Genomic DNA, 17,522 nt, shown 5'->3' with positions numbered 1-17,522 from the left:
TGACTAATTTTAAGGATTCTGTCTCTCTTACTTTATCATTTATAAGTGGTATATATTCATTTTTTATTCATTCTTTAATGAATAATATAATAATTCTATACATGTATAATGCTCATACTTTTAAGACATACTATAATGAATAGGATAACACTAATATTATGTGTATAACACTTATATGTAATATTACTATAATATGTTCCTATTATAGTATAATATTAATTTATTTATACCATTTTAGTATACTAAGTATAATAGTTTATATTCTTGAACTTCTTTCTTCTTTATCAAAACTTCCATAGAAACTGAGAGACTTTACTGCACTAGACTTATCTTTCAAAGATCATAGGAAATCCTGTTTGGAAACATTCTGAAAATCAATAAACCTTTAAATGCCTACTATGTGCTAAGCACTGTTCTAAGAACTGAGGATAAAAAAGACAAAAGATAGTCCTTGTCTGAAGAGGATTTTCATCCAAGATTTGGGGCATCACAGTAGGGATACTGTGAGACAAGAACCAGTGAGACATGAATGGATTAGTGTGAGGATAGGAGTTGTCTATTCACTAAACCACGTAGCTTCTCACTGTGTAGATAATGAATATCTGTCTATCTAAGTACACATATACACATATGTACACAGAATCTGGAATTATTTCAGTTTTTGTATTTATATCCCTGACGGCTAATAGTATGCAGCATAAGATAGGTACTTAATAAATTATTTTTGATTAATTGACGATTATAACTGTTTACAAAATGGACCCAAGCAAAGATCCTGGAAATGCCCCAGATGCTTTAAACAGTGAAAAAAAAAAGACATTTAAAAAGACAGGCTTATTGTCTTTTGTTTCTTCACCATGGACATTGTATGTGTGTGTGTATGTCTGTATCTGTGTGCCTATGTCTATAAGTCTGTGCATACTATGTGTAAATTGAGAAAGTCTCAGAACAAAAGAAAGAAAGAGAAAAAGAAAGGAAGGAAGGAAGGAAAGAAAGAAAGAAAGAATGGAAGAAAGAAAGGAAGAAAAGATAGAAGAAAGGAAGGAAGAATGGAAGAAAGGAAGGAAGGAAAGAAGGAAGGAAGGAAGGAAGGAAGGAAGGAAGGAAGGAAGGAAGGAAGGAAGGAAGGAAGGAATGTAAATCACCAAGAGGGGAAAAAAAAGAGTGCTTTAACAACTCTGTGAAGTAAGTGCAATTATTATCCCTATTTTACAGATGAGAAAACTGAAGTGGAAAGAGGTAAAATGACTTGCCTTGGTCACATGGCTAGTATGTGTCTGAGACTTGATTTGAACTCAGGCCTTTTTAACTCCAGGTCCAGTGCTCTATCCATTGTGCTGAAGGAACAAGTTTTTCATTATATCCTCTTGATTTCACACACACACAGACACATACATTCAAGAGCTTCAAAAAAAAGAAATGACATTTGCTTCTTTGTCAACAAACGGCAATTTACATAAAGTGATGGATATAAACAGTATACTCATAATACAGGCAGTATATATAGATATGTAACACATATACATAAATGCATACATACACAGAGGCATGCTTTTGATCTTCTCAACAGATATATCACTGCTATTATCATCCCCATCCCACGAGGCAGACAGAGGCTTAGGTGACTTGTTTATAGCTAATATTTGAACCCCTATTTCAGCTTGCTTCTTGACTCAAGATCTAATTCCCCCCAGAAGTGGGGCAATGCAGCCAGCCAGAGTAAAATATAATTGGGAAATATTTAACAAAATAACTAAAAATACAGCAGAATATTGATGTTAATATTTAGTTTTTAAGTCAATATGGGGCTTGTAGATTTCCCATGTACAGTTTAGTGACTAGTTTCTACTTGAATATATTGCTTCTGCACTACACAACCACCCTTTTCTCTACTTCCCACCTCACCTCATGCCTTAGTTAATGAAAGACCTTCTGGTTGGTCTTGTCAATCCCACTCCAATTCATTCTTCATTTAACTGCCAAAGTGAACTTCCTAAAGTGCATCAAGTAGAAAACCTTCTGTTTTTTAAAGGCTTTACCTTTAGCAAGTTTGCAGTTTCATGTACAATCATCTTTTTTATTGTACTGTTATGGAAAAAATTATAAAAGACATGAAAAAGATGCTATCTACATCTAGAGAAAGAACCTATAAATAAAAGTATGTATAGAATGATTTTACATATGTATATGTATATACTTATACATATATATGTATATATTTATATAAAATCTATTTGTATGTAATGATAGATATCTGGAAGAGGGAAGAAAAAATTTACATAATTTTGCAGTGTATTTGAATGGAATAGCAATTGTTCATAGTAAACTTGCAGTTTCATGTCGAAGGATCTTTTTTTATTATACTATGTTATGAAAATGCTTGCTTTATTACATAAATTAAAAATAAAATAAAAAAAAACAAAGTTCTTATCAATCTACCTTTTCAGGCTTCTTATGCTTTATCTTCCTTAATGCATTCTACAAATGACCCAGTAATGCTAATCTTCTTATTGTTCCTCATATGTGATACTCTCCCTGCCTCTCTCCATTCCATGTTTGGAACATACCCCCTCCTTACTTTACTTCTCAGAATTCCTAGTTTTAAAACTCAACTCTTCTTCTTTATGAGACATACATGGTCCCCCTTACCCCAGCTGCTAATGCCATCTCAGCCAAAATAAATTGCCCTGTAACAGTCCCCGAAGGGTCTCTCTCTTCATCTTTTGCCGGAAAGATTTCCCATAAGGGGACACACTTTGAGAAGGACAGAAATCCCAGGTTTTACCAGGTTTTCTGCATGTTGCCCCTCATTCATACTGAGTTATGATGGTAAATGTTTAACAATTTTCCCTTAAAGAAGCAAAAAAAAAACCCAAAAAACCCAAAACACAAAAAACCCAAAAACCACTCAAATTAACCAGAATGCACAACACAGGTTTAAATTTAGTCTACAATATCAACATTTTCTCTAGTCTAGAAAATCAATGACTAAAAAAAGCAAGTCTTGATTTTTGTTTGTGATTTCTGAGATGTAAATGTTCACATTGAAAACAGTTGAGTCTTTCAAGCTGTGTAGAGCTGCCTCCAGCACACACATCCGTCAGGTGAGTATCATGCCCTTACCTCAGGTAGAAGAGCGCTAGTAATGGCTCTGGGTCCACAAAAATATGTTAAGGCTGAAGTGTGTCGGAATGAAGGGAAATGAGAAGGAGATTGGGGATGAAGGAAAGAAGCTGAGAGAAGGGTTTTTTTTTCTTTGTTCAATTGTGTTCTCTGTCCCCTTGCAGAATGACATCTTTGAGTGGTCGCGGGACCACCGAGTGCATCACAAATACTCAGAGACGAATGCTGACCCCCATAATGCACAGCGGGGCTTTTTCTTTGCCCATATTGGGTGGTTATTTGTCCGGAAGCACCATGATGTTATTGAGAAAGGAAGAAAGCTAGATCTCACCGACCTCCTTGCTGATCCAGTTGTCCGACTCCAAAGAAAGTAAGTGAACTGGTGTTATGGATGTTTTTCTTATGTAAGAACAGTAGGGCTCTGGGCAGGAACACCCTTGAGAAATCTCTTTTTGTAAAATAAACTATATTTTAAAATTCTTTTTAATGGAGTTATAATTGTTTGATTTCACATTAAGAATTTTTTTCCTGTTCAGAAATTTGCTCTCAATTTCCATTTAAAATTATTTCATTTCCTTTAGGACTAATCTCATTTTTCCTCAGATGAATTTTCACTACTCATTTGTGCTCAGTAGAATTTTCAGTCTTCTCTCCTTCCATCCTTCTCCCCTTTCTTTTCCTTCCTTCTGATATAGTGCACCTCTTAGGAAGAACATAGCAATAACCCCAAGTCACCTGGTTTGGAAATGATGTAGCTAGAAATGATATATTTCTTTAGATTATCCTGCCCCAGTTTACGCTATATGACCAGGATGTTGATAAAAACCAACACCAATTAATCAATTTATGGGGATTTGAACCCACAAATATTGCTGGCTGTCAGATAACAGCCCGTGGCAATGATGACTGGGGTTCTGAAACTAATGAGCAACAATGATAAAGGACTTAAAGTTAATTCAGGTACAGAACAAAATTGGGTGCCCACCGCTTAACCTAGTGACGTTTTAGGTCTGAAAACACACCTCTGGAAGGTTCTCCCATTGAGCTCTGCCCAAAGAATTTTAGGTATTGTACCTGTGTACAAATTCAGAACCAGACCATTCCTCAACTCTACCTCTAAGCCATAAAATTGGCATATTAGTGACATGAAGCAACTGTTCCCTCTCACTCTCCCCTATAAATTTTCCTTCTTGCTCCTGATTCTTTGCTAACTTTTTTTTAATTTACCTGCTTTAATTGGCGTTACAATTTTAATAAGCGTTGCCCCTTGACTTGGAGATGGGTTTGAGCCTGCAAATTCTTTTGAGACACCTTGTGACACCAGTTTGTACACCCAACATTGTTGGGGTCTCTTTGACCTCCAACATATCTAACAGGTTACCAAGTCCTATTGATTTTTTCTTGTTGTTTTATTTGCATAATTTTTATTGAGCATCTTTCCCAATTCTGTGTATTGCCCATGATAATAAATACAACAGAAACTGGAGACAGTCTATGTTGACTTTTCATGCCTTAATTTTTTTGGGCAGAGACAACCAAAAAGGGATATCAATGGAATATGCCTTTATACCCCTGAACCAATTAAAATCTTAAGGATGATTTCAGTAATTTTAAGAAAAAATTAGTGTAGTGTGAAGGTGGTAAATCTTAGGATATTGCTCTTTTCACACCTTCCTACAGCTATTCTTTATAATAAAAATTTAGAAGGAAAGAAAAAAAAATTTAGTAAAAGTCACAAAACATTTATTAAGCACCTATTACATGCTAGGCACAGTGTTTGGGATACCAAGAAAAGCAAAAGACAATCTCTGCCTTCAAAGAGCTTAACTATATATATATATATATATATATAAAATTCCTATCTAAATAGGAAATAATGAACAGAGGGAAGTAGGTGGGATTTAAGCTGAGGGAAGCCAAAGAAGCCAGGAGATGGAAATGAGGAAGGAGAGCATTCGAGATATGGGACACAGCCAGTAAAAATGCCCAGAACTGAGAAATGGAAGGTCTTGTTCAGGGAACAGCCAGGAAGCCAGTGCTATTGCATTGAAGACTACATGTCAGGGGATAAGAAATAAGAAAAGGGTAGAGTGGAGTGGCGTGGCACAGGTGTGGGGTTAATTATAAAGAATTTTGAATACTAAATAGAAGATTTTGTATTTGATGCTGGAAGTGACAGAGAGGCACTAGAATTTACCGAGTAAATTAACATGTTCATACCTGTGCATCTATGCTATGTTTGATGGCACAGTGAACAAAATATCTCGTAACCATAGTTACCCACCTTTGTAAAGGGAGTAGGAAGGGTCTAAACTATATTTCTTAACCCTTTCCATGATAAAATTATTTGCAGTTGCTTAAAAAAATCTTGGTTTTATGTGACAGATTCTTCTCAACAGTAGTACTGAAGCCCTTCCTCTGAAACTTTTGATTTTCTATTCTTCAAGTGAATTTTTAAATATTTTGTCTAATTCTATAAAATACTCCTTTAAAGATTTAATTAGCATTGAACTAAACCTGTAGAATAATTTGAGTAATGTTACTTTATTAGGCATGGCTATTGAAGATCTGTCTAATTATTTAGGTGCTCTTTAGGAGCAAGAAGGAAAATTTATAGGGGAGAGTGAGAGGGAACAGTTGCTTCATGTCACTAATATGCCAATTTTATGGCTTAGAGGTAGAGTTGAGGAATGGTCTGGTTCTGAATTTGTACACAGGTACAATACCTAAAATTCTCTGGGCAGAGCTCAATGGGAGAACCTTCTGGAAGTGTGTTTTCAGACCCAAAACATCACTAGGTTAAGCGGTGGGCACCCAATTTTGTTCTGTACCTGAATTAACTTTAAGTCCTTTATCATTGTTGCTCATTAGTTTCAGAACCCCAGTCATCATTGCCCACGGGCTGTTATCTGACAGCCAGCAATATTTGTGGGCTCATATCCCCACAAATTGATTAATTGGTGTTGATTTTTATCAACATCCTGGTCATATAGAGTAAACTGGTGCTCTTTTTTCCATGAAATTGCTTTGTAGTTATATTTATATGTCACCTATATTTTGGTAAGTTTGTGCCCATATTTATAATGGATTTTGTTATTATCTTAAATGAAATTTCTCTTTTAAAATTTTCATCCTGAAGAGAGCAAGCAAGGTAAGGTCCTCAGATCAATAATGCATGAGGATAGATTGAAGGAACTGGACATGTTTAACCTGGAGAAGATTCAGGGGGAAATGTGATAGCTGTATTCATATTTTTAAAGGGTTATGAATGGAGGCTGGATTAGACTTGTTCCATTTGGCTAAAGTAGGCACTTCAATTGTGCTTGAGTGAGAATTAGAAACAATTGATAGAAGCTTTAAAGGAACCAGTTTAATCTTTATATCAGGAAAAACTTCCTAAAAATTAAAGCTATCTAAAAATGGAATGAATGAACTGCCTAAGGAGGTGGTAGGTTCACACTCTTTGGAGGTCTTCAAACACACTGGGACAATCACTTATTTGTTAAGTATATTATAGTGAGGATTTATATTGTGTAGAAGTTGAATAGATGGACACTGAGATCTCTTCCAATTCTCCAATTCTCTCTTTCTTAATAATATACAGGAAACTGTCAATTTTTTCTATTTTTCCTTTAAAATTTTTTTTATCTTCAGATCCAAATTCTCTTCTTTCCTTCCTTTATTTCCCACTGAGAAGCTGATAACTTTTATAGATTTATCTTTTATCCTGATAATTTATCGAAGTGATTCATTCTGTCAATGAATATTTTTGCAGATTCTTTAATATTCTGTATGTCAAAATCTTGGAGACAGAAAGGGCTTTGCAGGCTAACTAGTTTGACTCATACCTGAAAATAAAAATGCTGATCTTCAAGCCTTTGCTTGGAGCTCCCATTACCTATTGAAGCAATCCATTCTACTTTTCGGCAACTCTAACAGGAAGTTTCTCCTTAAAATAAACTGAAATTTGCCTCTTTGTTGATTTTTTGAAAAAAAATTATATACATACATACATATATATGAAGAAAAATTTCTCTTCCATATAATATCCAGAATTGAAGATAATACTTCTATATAATCTAACGCATAGTACAGTAGGATTGCAACATTCTTTTCTTTTTTATGCTTTTTTTCCCTTTCCCTTTTTTTTTTTTTTTTTTTTGGAGGTAATCTAGTTAAATGACCTTGCCTAGGGTCACACAACTAGTGTCTGAGGTCACGGTAGAACTCAGGTCCTTTTGACTCAAGGGCCATTGCTTTATCTACTGCATCACCTAGCTGTCCCTTATGCTTTCTTTCTTAATTCTGCCTAAGACTTAGTAAATTTTCTTAGTTTCCATATCATGTCACCAACTGCCATTATACTCACAATCTACTAGGACTTCTAGATCTTCCTCAGTTGCATCTTCGCCAGTCACATCGCTCCAGTTTTTTTTAATTTATGAAATTTATTTATTAAATCCCTACATAAAACTTCTTATATTATCCTAATTAAAAAAAAACCCCAAACAACAAAGCTAAACAACTTATAGATTAAACCCAGTATTCTCACCTGTCTAAATCTTTTGGAATCCAATGTTATCTGAAAATTGGGTGGAGATGCTATATTGGCCTTTTTTCAAGGTCATTGATAAAGTTATTAAGTGGCAAAGACCCAAGTACAAACATTACTCCAGAATTGGACATCAAGCAATGAATGACTATTTTGGGAAGTTCAACCAGTTCTCAGAATTTACCTTGTAGGGTGAGTTCAAAGACTACAAATATTTTGCTGTATATCCATAAAAAGTCAAGAATGCCATCAGACAGGAAGGCAATAATGACCTTGCTCCCAGTCTTTGCTTTTTATTCCTGCATTTTTTTTATCTTTCCATTCATCTACATGGGAGACCAAATGAGTTTTGGATTGGAACCCAGAGAGCCCTTGGCAGTTCACTTGAAATTGTCTTCCTAGTGAAAAAAAATCTAGACAGAGAAATTTAGCAATCAAAAATTATGCAGGGAGGCACAAAATTTCTTAGCCCCAAGTCTCTAAAGATGTGCTTTAGGGAAAAGAAAAGATAAATTTAGCTGCTCTATGTTCCAAAGTACTTTGATGTTTAGGGGAAGAAATCTCCTTTTGGAAAGGAAGCACTCATCCCTGTCAAGACTGGGGGAAATGGATTGGCACAATCCCATTTTGTGGTAGAATAATCACTAGGGAAAATTTCAGTCTCAAGGTTGATAAGATTTTTGTTTTTCTCCTCTACATACTCCAGGCTGTAACAAAAATATTATCCCCTCCCCCGAAAAAAAACCCACAATCCCCAAAGCTATGGGTCTTAAGCTTACAGAACAACTGCAGATCCCATTCTTTGCCCTGTGAAAAAAGAAATAGTCTCCAAATTTAAGGTGCCATCTAAAGCCAGAAGTTGAAAGCAGACAAGAGTTCCACAACTTTATGCCCAATGGAGCTGTGTCTGACTGTAGAACCAGCGGAGTGTGGTCAAGCAGCAGCCATAAATTCCCAGCCTGGGGTAACAGGGTCTTCACAACAGTGTTTACACACTCAACAGAAACGACCATCCCTGAAGGCAGAAGTCCTGGAGAAATGAAATAGCACACTTCCAACAGGTGCCTTTTCTCCCTATCTTTTGTCCTCCATCTCTCCACTTAGAGAGAATGGAGATGTATTTCATTTTATCATCACTGTATTATATACAGACATCATGTGCATTTTATCCTTAATTATCCATTATAAGTGAGGGAACCCTAGGAGGAATAATGAAGGCAAAAGCTGAGCTCATAAATTTACAGAGCTGGAAAGGATTCTGGGGAGAAAGCAGAATGGGTTAGAAAATTAGGCTTTCCAAATTTCCTCCAAAAAAAAACATTGCCTCAGAGGGAATGTTGAGCAGAAGAAATAAACAGAAGTCAGAGTAATACAGCTGTTCTCCTAAGACAACTTGAGAAGGGCCCAGGGAGAAGGTCTGATGGCTGAAGAGAAGAAGGAAGGACTTCCCGCTGTGGAGGGACACAAACAAAGTGTGCTGGCCACACTCATCCTGGGCTGGGCTTCTGCTTGGGGCTGGGAGGATCTGGCACACATCTGGTAGATGCATTAGCAGCGAGACAGGGATCCTATCCTGTTGGTTGGGGCACTTGCAGGAGTCCCAGTCTCTGAGAAGAGAAGACAACCAGCAGAGAGAGGAAGATCTCCTATGGGACAGCAGGACTCTGGCCATAGCTTTGGTTTGGAGAGGAGAGCCCAAGGTTGAGCCCCAGGACAGACCACAACAAATAACAGTAAGAAGAACCTGAAGTTTGGGGCATTACTCCCAGTATTTCGGGACTAGAATTTGAATATACTAATAGCTGCTAAAAATAAAATAAAATAAAAATAAATAAGTAAAAATGAGCAAACAAAGGAGAAAGAACCGAACCATAGATAATGATATAAAGATAGAGACGATCTGGGTTTATATTCAGAGGGAGATTATAGAGCTAAAAAAAAATCACTCCTTTTTTAATGAGAAAAGTCAAGTGGTCCCAAGTACAAAAAGATTCCTTAGAAGAACTTAAAAAGGACTTTAAAAATCAAATAAGAGAGATTGAGGAAAAACTAGGAAAATATAAGAACATTCCAAGAAAATGAAGAAAATTATGAAAAGACAACCAACTTGAAATAGAGAACCAAAAACTTAAGGAAGAAAATGATTCCTTGAAAACTAGAATTGGGCAGAAGAAATCTTCTGATATTTTAAGACTCGAAAAAACAATAAAATAAAATCTAAAGAATGAAAAAAATAGAAAAGAAAGTAAAATATCTCATCAGAAAAACAATTGATCCAGAGAACAGATCCAGGAGAAATAATATAAGAATAGTAGGACTGCCTGAAAATTATGACAAAAAAGAACATTGATATAATACTGCAAGAAATTATAAAGAAAAATTGCCCTGAAGTTCTAGGATAAGAAGGCAAAATAGAAATAGAAAAAAAATCTGCTGATTATCACCTAAAAGAGATTCCAAGAGGAAAACTTTGAGGAACTTCATAAGCAAATTTCAAAGCTCCTAGGTTATAGAGAAAATATTGGAAGTAACAAGGAAAAAAACAATTGAAATATCATGGAGTCACAATAAGAATTACATAAGACCTAACAGCTACTACTGTTAAAGAACTCTAAGGCTTAGAATACTGTATTTTGCAGAGCTGAGGTTAAGACCAAGGGTAACTTATTCAGCAAAAGTAATTATAATCCTGAAAGAAAAAAATAAATATTTAACAAATCAAAAAACTTTCAGGTATTTGTGACCAAAACAGCAGAACTTAAGGGGAAATCCAACTTCTGATATCCAGGAGAAATGTAAACATTAAGACACTCAATAGGGGTCAGCTAGTTGATGTAGTAGATAGAGCACCAGCCCTGAACTCAGTGGCAAATCTGGCCTCAGACACTTAACACTTTCTGGCTGTGTAACACTGGGTATATCACTTAACCCCAATTGCCTCAGAAAAAAATGAATAATAATAATAATAATAATAAGACTCAATACAATCAAATTGTTTACTTTTATATTATCAGTTCTTTTATGACTATCATTTTTATTTGGGTAGTTTGAAAGAAAGGCTTAGGCTGCACTGAGGGTGGTGAGATGATTCTTCATATACCACAATTTACCCAGCCATTCTCCAATTGATGAGCATCCATTTGTTTTCCAGTTTCTGGCCACTACAAACAGGGCTGCCACAAACATTTTGGCACATACAGGTCCCTTTCCTTTCTTTAGTATTTCTCTGGGATATAAGCCCAATAGAAACACTGCTGGATCAAAGGGAATGCACAATTTGATAACTTTTTGGGCATAATTCCAGATTGCTCTCCAGAATGGTTGGATTCGTGGTGAGATGATTCTTAAAAAAAACTGTGATAAAGATATCATTCCCCCTAGTTTCTTTGAAGTTCCTGACCTTTTGTTTATTCTAATGAACTTTTCTTTCTAACTCAATAAGATAATTAGTTGAGTAAAATTGAGCAATTTTCTCATTGCAATGAGCAATTATCTCATATAAATGAGGAAAAAAAGGGAAAATTGAGAGAGAAGAAGTTAATAGAGAGAAGAATGGGTAGTGCTGAAACCTTACTTTTGGGAATGGATTAAAGAAGGAATAGCATACTATATCTAAAAGAGTATAAAAGTCTTCCAAACTCAGAAAGAAATAAGAGGTCATGTGGATAGGATAGGGGGAGAGAATAAGGGAGAAATTCTTGGAAGGGTGGGTAGATTTAGGAATAGGAGGGCAAGGTATCTGGTAGAAGTAAAGTAGAAGATTCAGGAAGGATAGGAATATTATGAGGGGTAAAAGCAGAGAAATGAGGAGAGATAGAAATAGGGTGAGAAGAATAGTGAAGAAAAATAGGGAGGAGGAAAATATACAAATAATTATAGCTTAGAATATGAGTGGGGATGAATTTACACATAAAATGGAAACTGATAGTAGATTACAAATTTTGAATTCAACAACATGCTGCTTTCAGGACCTGCTATAAAAATTAAACACACACACATAAAATAAAGGTCAGGAATAGAATTTATTATATAAAAAAGCAGGAGTAGTAACCATAATTTCAGGCGAAGTTAAAGCCAAAATAGATCTAATCAAAAGAGAAACATAGGGAAACTAAACTATGTGTCAATCATATTATTCAGTATTGTTTTAGACTATTTAAAATAAGTACATAGTATAAAATACCTGAGAGTATACTTGCCAACACAGACACGGGAAATATATAAATATAAACACAAAACATTTTTATACAAATAAAGTTAGATCTAAATAATTGAAGATTCGTTCATAGGTAAGGCCAATATAATTTTTTAAAAAACAATTTTACTTACCTAATGATTTTATTTAGTTAGAAAGAAAAGTTCATTAGAATAAACAAAAGGTCAGGAGCTTCAGAGAAACTAGGGGGAATTATATTAATAAATAATGTAATTATTTACAATATTATTTAAATATTAATAATATACCACCAGACCTTAAGTAATATTAAATCATATTAGATGAATCCTTTTTTATGTTCTGCTGGGTACATGAGAATGTTTTTCATTTCTTTTCTTATTTAGTACTTAAGTTTAAGATACATTTAACAATTTTAAAAAAATTCAGTCCACAAACTTCAAAGTTTCAGACATTAGAAAGCTGATAAAATCTTGCAGCATACAGAAATTTGGAGGAATTTGAGTTTCAGCTCTTTTTCCTTTCTTTGTTTACTAGCAACCAAATGTTTTAATTAGAAAAGAAACAACAAAATAAAGACCAGAAAAGGCAAAGGATGACTGACAAATGAGTGAACCCTTGCTTCTCCACTGAGTAATCAAGAGATTACTTTTATTACAAGAGATTCATTTGAGGTTTTATCTGTTTTATCTCTGCCATGCTGGAGCATATCTGTAATTCTTGGAGTCAGTACTAGGAAAGAGGGAAGAAATTTGGATTTAAAGTCAAAAGGCGTATTTGTAGAAACCTGGCTCTTTTTATATATTGTTTCAATCACATCAATAATATCTCTTCCTCCTTCGCAAACCATAAGCCACCACCTCTCTGATGGAAAATGTGTTGTACTGACATTCAGGACAGACCTGTGCTTATCCTAACTTGGACATTTACCAAATGTATGGCTATAGGCACATAATAGATGCTATATAAATGCTATATAAATGTTTTTTCCTTGCTTCCTCGTTTTCTTCCTCCTAATCATCCTTCCCTCCCTCCCTCTTCCTTCCCTCTCTTCCTCTTCCTTCCTTTCCTTCCCTTCCTTCTCTTCCTTCCTTCCTTTCTTCCTTTCTTCTTTTTCTTTTTCTTTTTCTTTTTCTTTTTCTTTCTTCCTTCCTTCTTCCTTCCTTCCTTCCTTCCTTCCTTCTTTCTTTTTTTCTTTTCTTCTTCCTTCCTTCCTTCTTTTTTTCTTTCTTTCCTTTCTTTCTTCCCTCCTTCCTTCCTTTCTTCTTTCCTTCCTTCCTTTCTTCTTTCCTTCCTTCCTTTCTTCCTTCCTTCCTTCTTCCTTCCTTCCTCCTTCCTTCCTTCTTTCCTTCCTTCCTTCCTTCTTTCTTTCTTCGTTTCTTCCTTCTTTCTTTTCTTCTTTCCTTCCTTCCTTCCTTCCTTCCTTCCTTCCTTCTTTCCTTCCTTCATTTCTTCCTTCCTTCCTCCCTTCCTCCCTCTCTCCCTTTCTTCTTTCCTTCCTTCTTTCCTTTGGTTTTTCTTTCAAGCCAGTCTTGAGAAAGAATTAATGAGAAAAGGAAATATAAAACCATAACAAGGCAATGATTTACTATATTCATCCCAGAGATCTGGCTTTAAAACAAAAACAACCCAATTCTTAAGAAAAAGAGGTTGGGATACAAGCACAGTTGAAGTGCTTGAAGAAGTAGGGAGAGAAAGAGGTTCCCCCTCTGTCTCTCAAGTTCATTAGCTGTTGATTTCCTCACTTCTCTTTCTTTAGGGAGACTTTTACTCTCCTGATTTCCCAGACAGCTGCTTACCAAATTTGCTTCTCGGAGAGCACACCTACTTTGCCCCTTCTCTCTTGGTCACTTATCCATCCCCCAGCACAGTTCCCTGTATAGCCATTAGGGCTTCATAGGCTTGTGAGTCCACACTGCCTGCCTGCCCTGGATCCCACACCAGCTCCCCCAATCTGGTGTGCTTTTGCCCTGGTTCGTACTCTTAGGGGCAGATGGATTAGGCAGTAATCTCTGCCCCTCTTTTCCTTCAGTCTAGGAAAAGAACTGAAAGAATGAGGAGGGAAATTCTGGGGGATTTCTATCTTGATCAGCAGGAATAAATCTCCACCATCTGTATCACCTTGGCAACCCCAAAGAAAAGGTTGGGAAAGTTTATAAATATTAGTTTTTCTGAGGTCCAAGCAAAACGTTAGGATTAAACCACAGTCAAGGTTATAGAGAAAAGTACTTTGGAATTAGAACTAGCCTGGGGTTCTGACTCAGGCAATTATTAGCTGAATAACCCTGAAGTATTTTGAACCTCAGTTTTCTCTTCTGTAAAATGGAGACAATAATACACTTATAGCTGACATTTATATAGTATTGTGCTAAGTGCTTTACAAATATTAATCTGAAACTAACAATAACATTGGAAAGTAGGTCCTGTTACCCCCATTTTACAAATGAAGAAACCAAGGTAAACAGGGATTAGGTGACTTGCTCAGGGTTATACAGAAATAAATATCTGAACTCAGTTCTTCTTAACTATGTGCCTGGAGCTCCTCACAAAGTTATTGAACAGTCTATAAAATATGAGCTATTATTATGATTTTATTTCATTTTTAATTTCTCTGTCTCTGGAAAATGGCATCAAGAAACTAAAGCCCCCTCAGTGTCATAGAATTTGAAATTTCTTTCTTCTTTAACATTTTATTTAATTTTTTAAATTTTTCTTATGAATTTAATCATTGTCAGGACATAAATACTTCAATATACAAAGAACAAAAGAAGTTTGCCAATTAAATGGTGAACTTTGGCTAAAGTTTAAGTATATATCAAAAATTTAAAACTAGCTATAAAATTGCCCTATATCCCTCTCTAAATTTTCTTGTGTTTTACTTTCATATATTTTAGATATTTAATTGATTCTCTTTTCTTATTAAAATTTGTTTAATCTTCTTACACTCTCCCAAATAGAAGCCTCCTTTGTAACAGATAAATTTCATCAAGCAAAATAAATAAACACATTAGCCACATCTGAAAATGTCTAGTTCATCACCTTCCTGACAAGAGGTAAGCTTCGTCATCAGTCTTTTTGATTCACAATAGGTCACTGTTTTGATCAAAGCTTTGAAATCCTTTCCATTAAACTGATGGTTATGATAGTTACACAAACAGCATAGTTTTCTCAGCTCTTTCGCCCAGATCTTGGCTCACTCACTAGCCGGTAAGCCAAATGTGTCTTTTACAGCTACGAAATCCCAATTTTTGGCTGAATGGAATTTGAAAGAAAGATAGGATCTGTTGTTTATCTTCACAAAAGAAAAATCTCAGCGTCTTTCACTAAGTCTCTAGACTACACAGGACATCCGGGTAATTGTTTTTCTCCACTTTCAAATGAAAGGCAGATAAGAGATGGTTTATAAGAGAGACAGATGTCAGGAAGGATAATGGGCTTTGCTTGAGTCACTGAGGATGTTTTGACAAATCACATTATATCACTATCAAGACTCATTTTATCTATGTGACATGCTTGTTATGATTACATATGAAATTTAAGCTTTGAAGTAAATGACTTGGACAGGGAGAAAAATCCAAAGCTATTTCTTGGCAAAGGTTATAGCTTGATAGGCTATCAATTTTTTTTTTTTTGTCTTTGCTCCTAATGCATGGATTTGAGTGTATCTTTGCCTTACTCAAAAACCTGCAGGGGCTGATCATCCCCCATTACATTAAATATAAACTCTTTAACCTGTCACTCAATGCCCTTCCCATGACTCCAAAAATATTTTATACTGGCTAGGAATCTGTTAAGCCCTATGTTTTTAGACCTATTCAGTCTTTGATTTTTTAAAAAAATAACTTTTTATTTATGGAATTATTTTTTTAATTTGTGGAATAAAACAAGCATTTATATAATAATACAATGAAAAGATGATTCCACATGAAACTGCAAATTTACAATGTACAACTTGATATTCTTTTCGAATATATAACAAACTGTCATGCAAATTTTTTCCCCCTTTTTTTGTTTCCTTCCCCTTTCCCATCCCAAAGATGGCTACCATTAGACACAAATATATCTAGATAGATATGTACGTATTTGTATACATATATGTGTATATATACTTATATACATACATATATACATGTAAATTATTCTATACATACTTCTATTTATCAGTTCTTTCTCTAGATGCAGATGGTATTTTATTCATATAAACTTTATAGTTAATTGGGGTATGTATAATAGATAAAATAACTTATTCATTCAAAATCATTCTTAAAACAATATTGCTATTATTGTTTACAATGTTCTCTTGGTTAATGTTTCAATAGAATTGTTGGAATCCATTTTTTAGGAGAAACAACTATTTTCTCCCTCAATCTCCCAAGGCAGGGATAAAGCCAAAGGAACTTTTTTTTTACTAGTCCAAAATCAAGCATACAAAAAGTCCAAGAAATAAACAAAATAACTGAATCTTGGACTTGGGGTACTCCATCTCTTCTTATGGAACACTCAGAAAATATATTACAGGTTCAAAGTATTCTATGAATATACCTTTACTCAAAACCATAACTCATGAGCCCCTATTATACTAGTTAGCCAGACACAATTAATTAAATGAAATGTATCTCTGAAATATCTGAGTAATAAAAATAATTGGCGTAAATGTACCATCAGTAGGAAGAGTGGACAGACATAGGAATAATGCAGGGAGCACACCCAGAGGGAACTATGTGACCTGGATGCACATGGAGAGTACTACAGGGAGACTGATGTCTTCTGGTCCTGTCATCCTGCTGCTGCTCCCTGGATCTGCACCTGGACATTGCACATCCCATAGCAAAACACCTCTGCTCTTCCCCCACTGGATACACACTCCAGCCCTGCACCTTTCATCCTTTTTTCCCTTCCTCCCCTTTGGGTTTATATATCAATCTTTCATGCAGCTCTTTTCCATCTACTTCTAGACTTCATCTCTTCAGGATTCCTTGCCTACCACCCCAGCTCCATCATGATAGAATGAAATGCCTAGAAAGTCTTTTCTTCATATTTTAGCTTCTTTATGATGACCAGAGGCCTCTGTCTCCAGCTAAGAAAGTCTAGATAGAGCTCTCTTTGTTGTTTTTGAATTATTTCAGTCAAGTCTGGCTCTTTGTGACCTCATTTTGGGTTTTCTTGGCAAAAATACTGGAGTGGTTTGCTATTGCCTTCTCCAGTTCATTTTACAGATGAAGAAACTAAGGCATACTGGGGGAAGTGACTTGCTGAGGATCACAGAGTCAATATCTGAGGGTTGGATTTGAACTCAAGAAGATGAGTTTTTCTGACTCCAGGTCTGGCACTACATCCACTGTGCTGCTCCACAGCACATATAAAGATAGTATTTGTTATTATTTGGTCACATATATATTTATGTGATAGATATATCTATCTAACTTGGGGTTTTCTTGGCAAAGATAGTAGAGTGCTTTCCTTGTCCTTCTTCAGTGTGTCCCTGTTTTATAGGTGAGGAATTGAGACAAGTGGGGGTTTAGTGAATTGTCCTAAAATTGTCCTAAATTTGAATTCAGATCTTTGTGATTCCAGACCGGGTGCTCTATCCATTGCGCTGCCCAGCTGCCCTAGAGCTCTCTAGGCTAGTATGAAATATTTTTATTTTAAAAGAAATTTGTCTTATCTTAGCCA

At 35.4% G+C, this 17,522-nt stretch overlaps 1 protein-coding gene across 2 annotated transcripts in view; it reads left to right on the top strand.

Annotated features, from left to right (window-relative positions):
* Positions 1–17,522, top strand: part of SCD5 (stearoyl-CoA desaturase 5) — a 68,587-nt gene that overhangs the window by 40,685 nt on the left and 10,380 nt on the right. For both annotated transcript variants that reach the window (XM_051964352.1, XM_051964353.1), the window contains one exon: positions 3,288–3,493. In XM_051964352.1, the coding sequence (XP_051820312.1) occupies positions 3,288–3,493 (206 nt within the window). The remainder of the gene's footprint in view (positions 1–3,287; positions 3,494–17,522) is intronic.

This window comes from Antechinus flavipes, chromosome 6, assembly GCF_016432865.1.
Source record: "Antechinus flavipes isolate AdamAnt ecotype Samford, QLD, Australia chromosome 6, AdamAnt_v2, whole genome shotgun sequence".
In the NCBI taxonomy this organism is placed as follows: Eukaryota; Metazoa; Chordata; class Mammalia; order Dasyuromorphia; family Dasyuridae; genus Antechinus; species Antechinus flavipes.
This window is presented reverse-complemented; position numbering and strand designations above follow the sequence as displayed.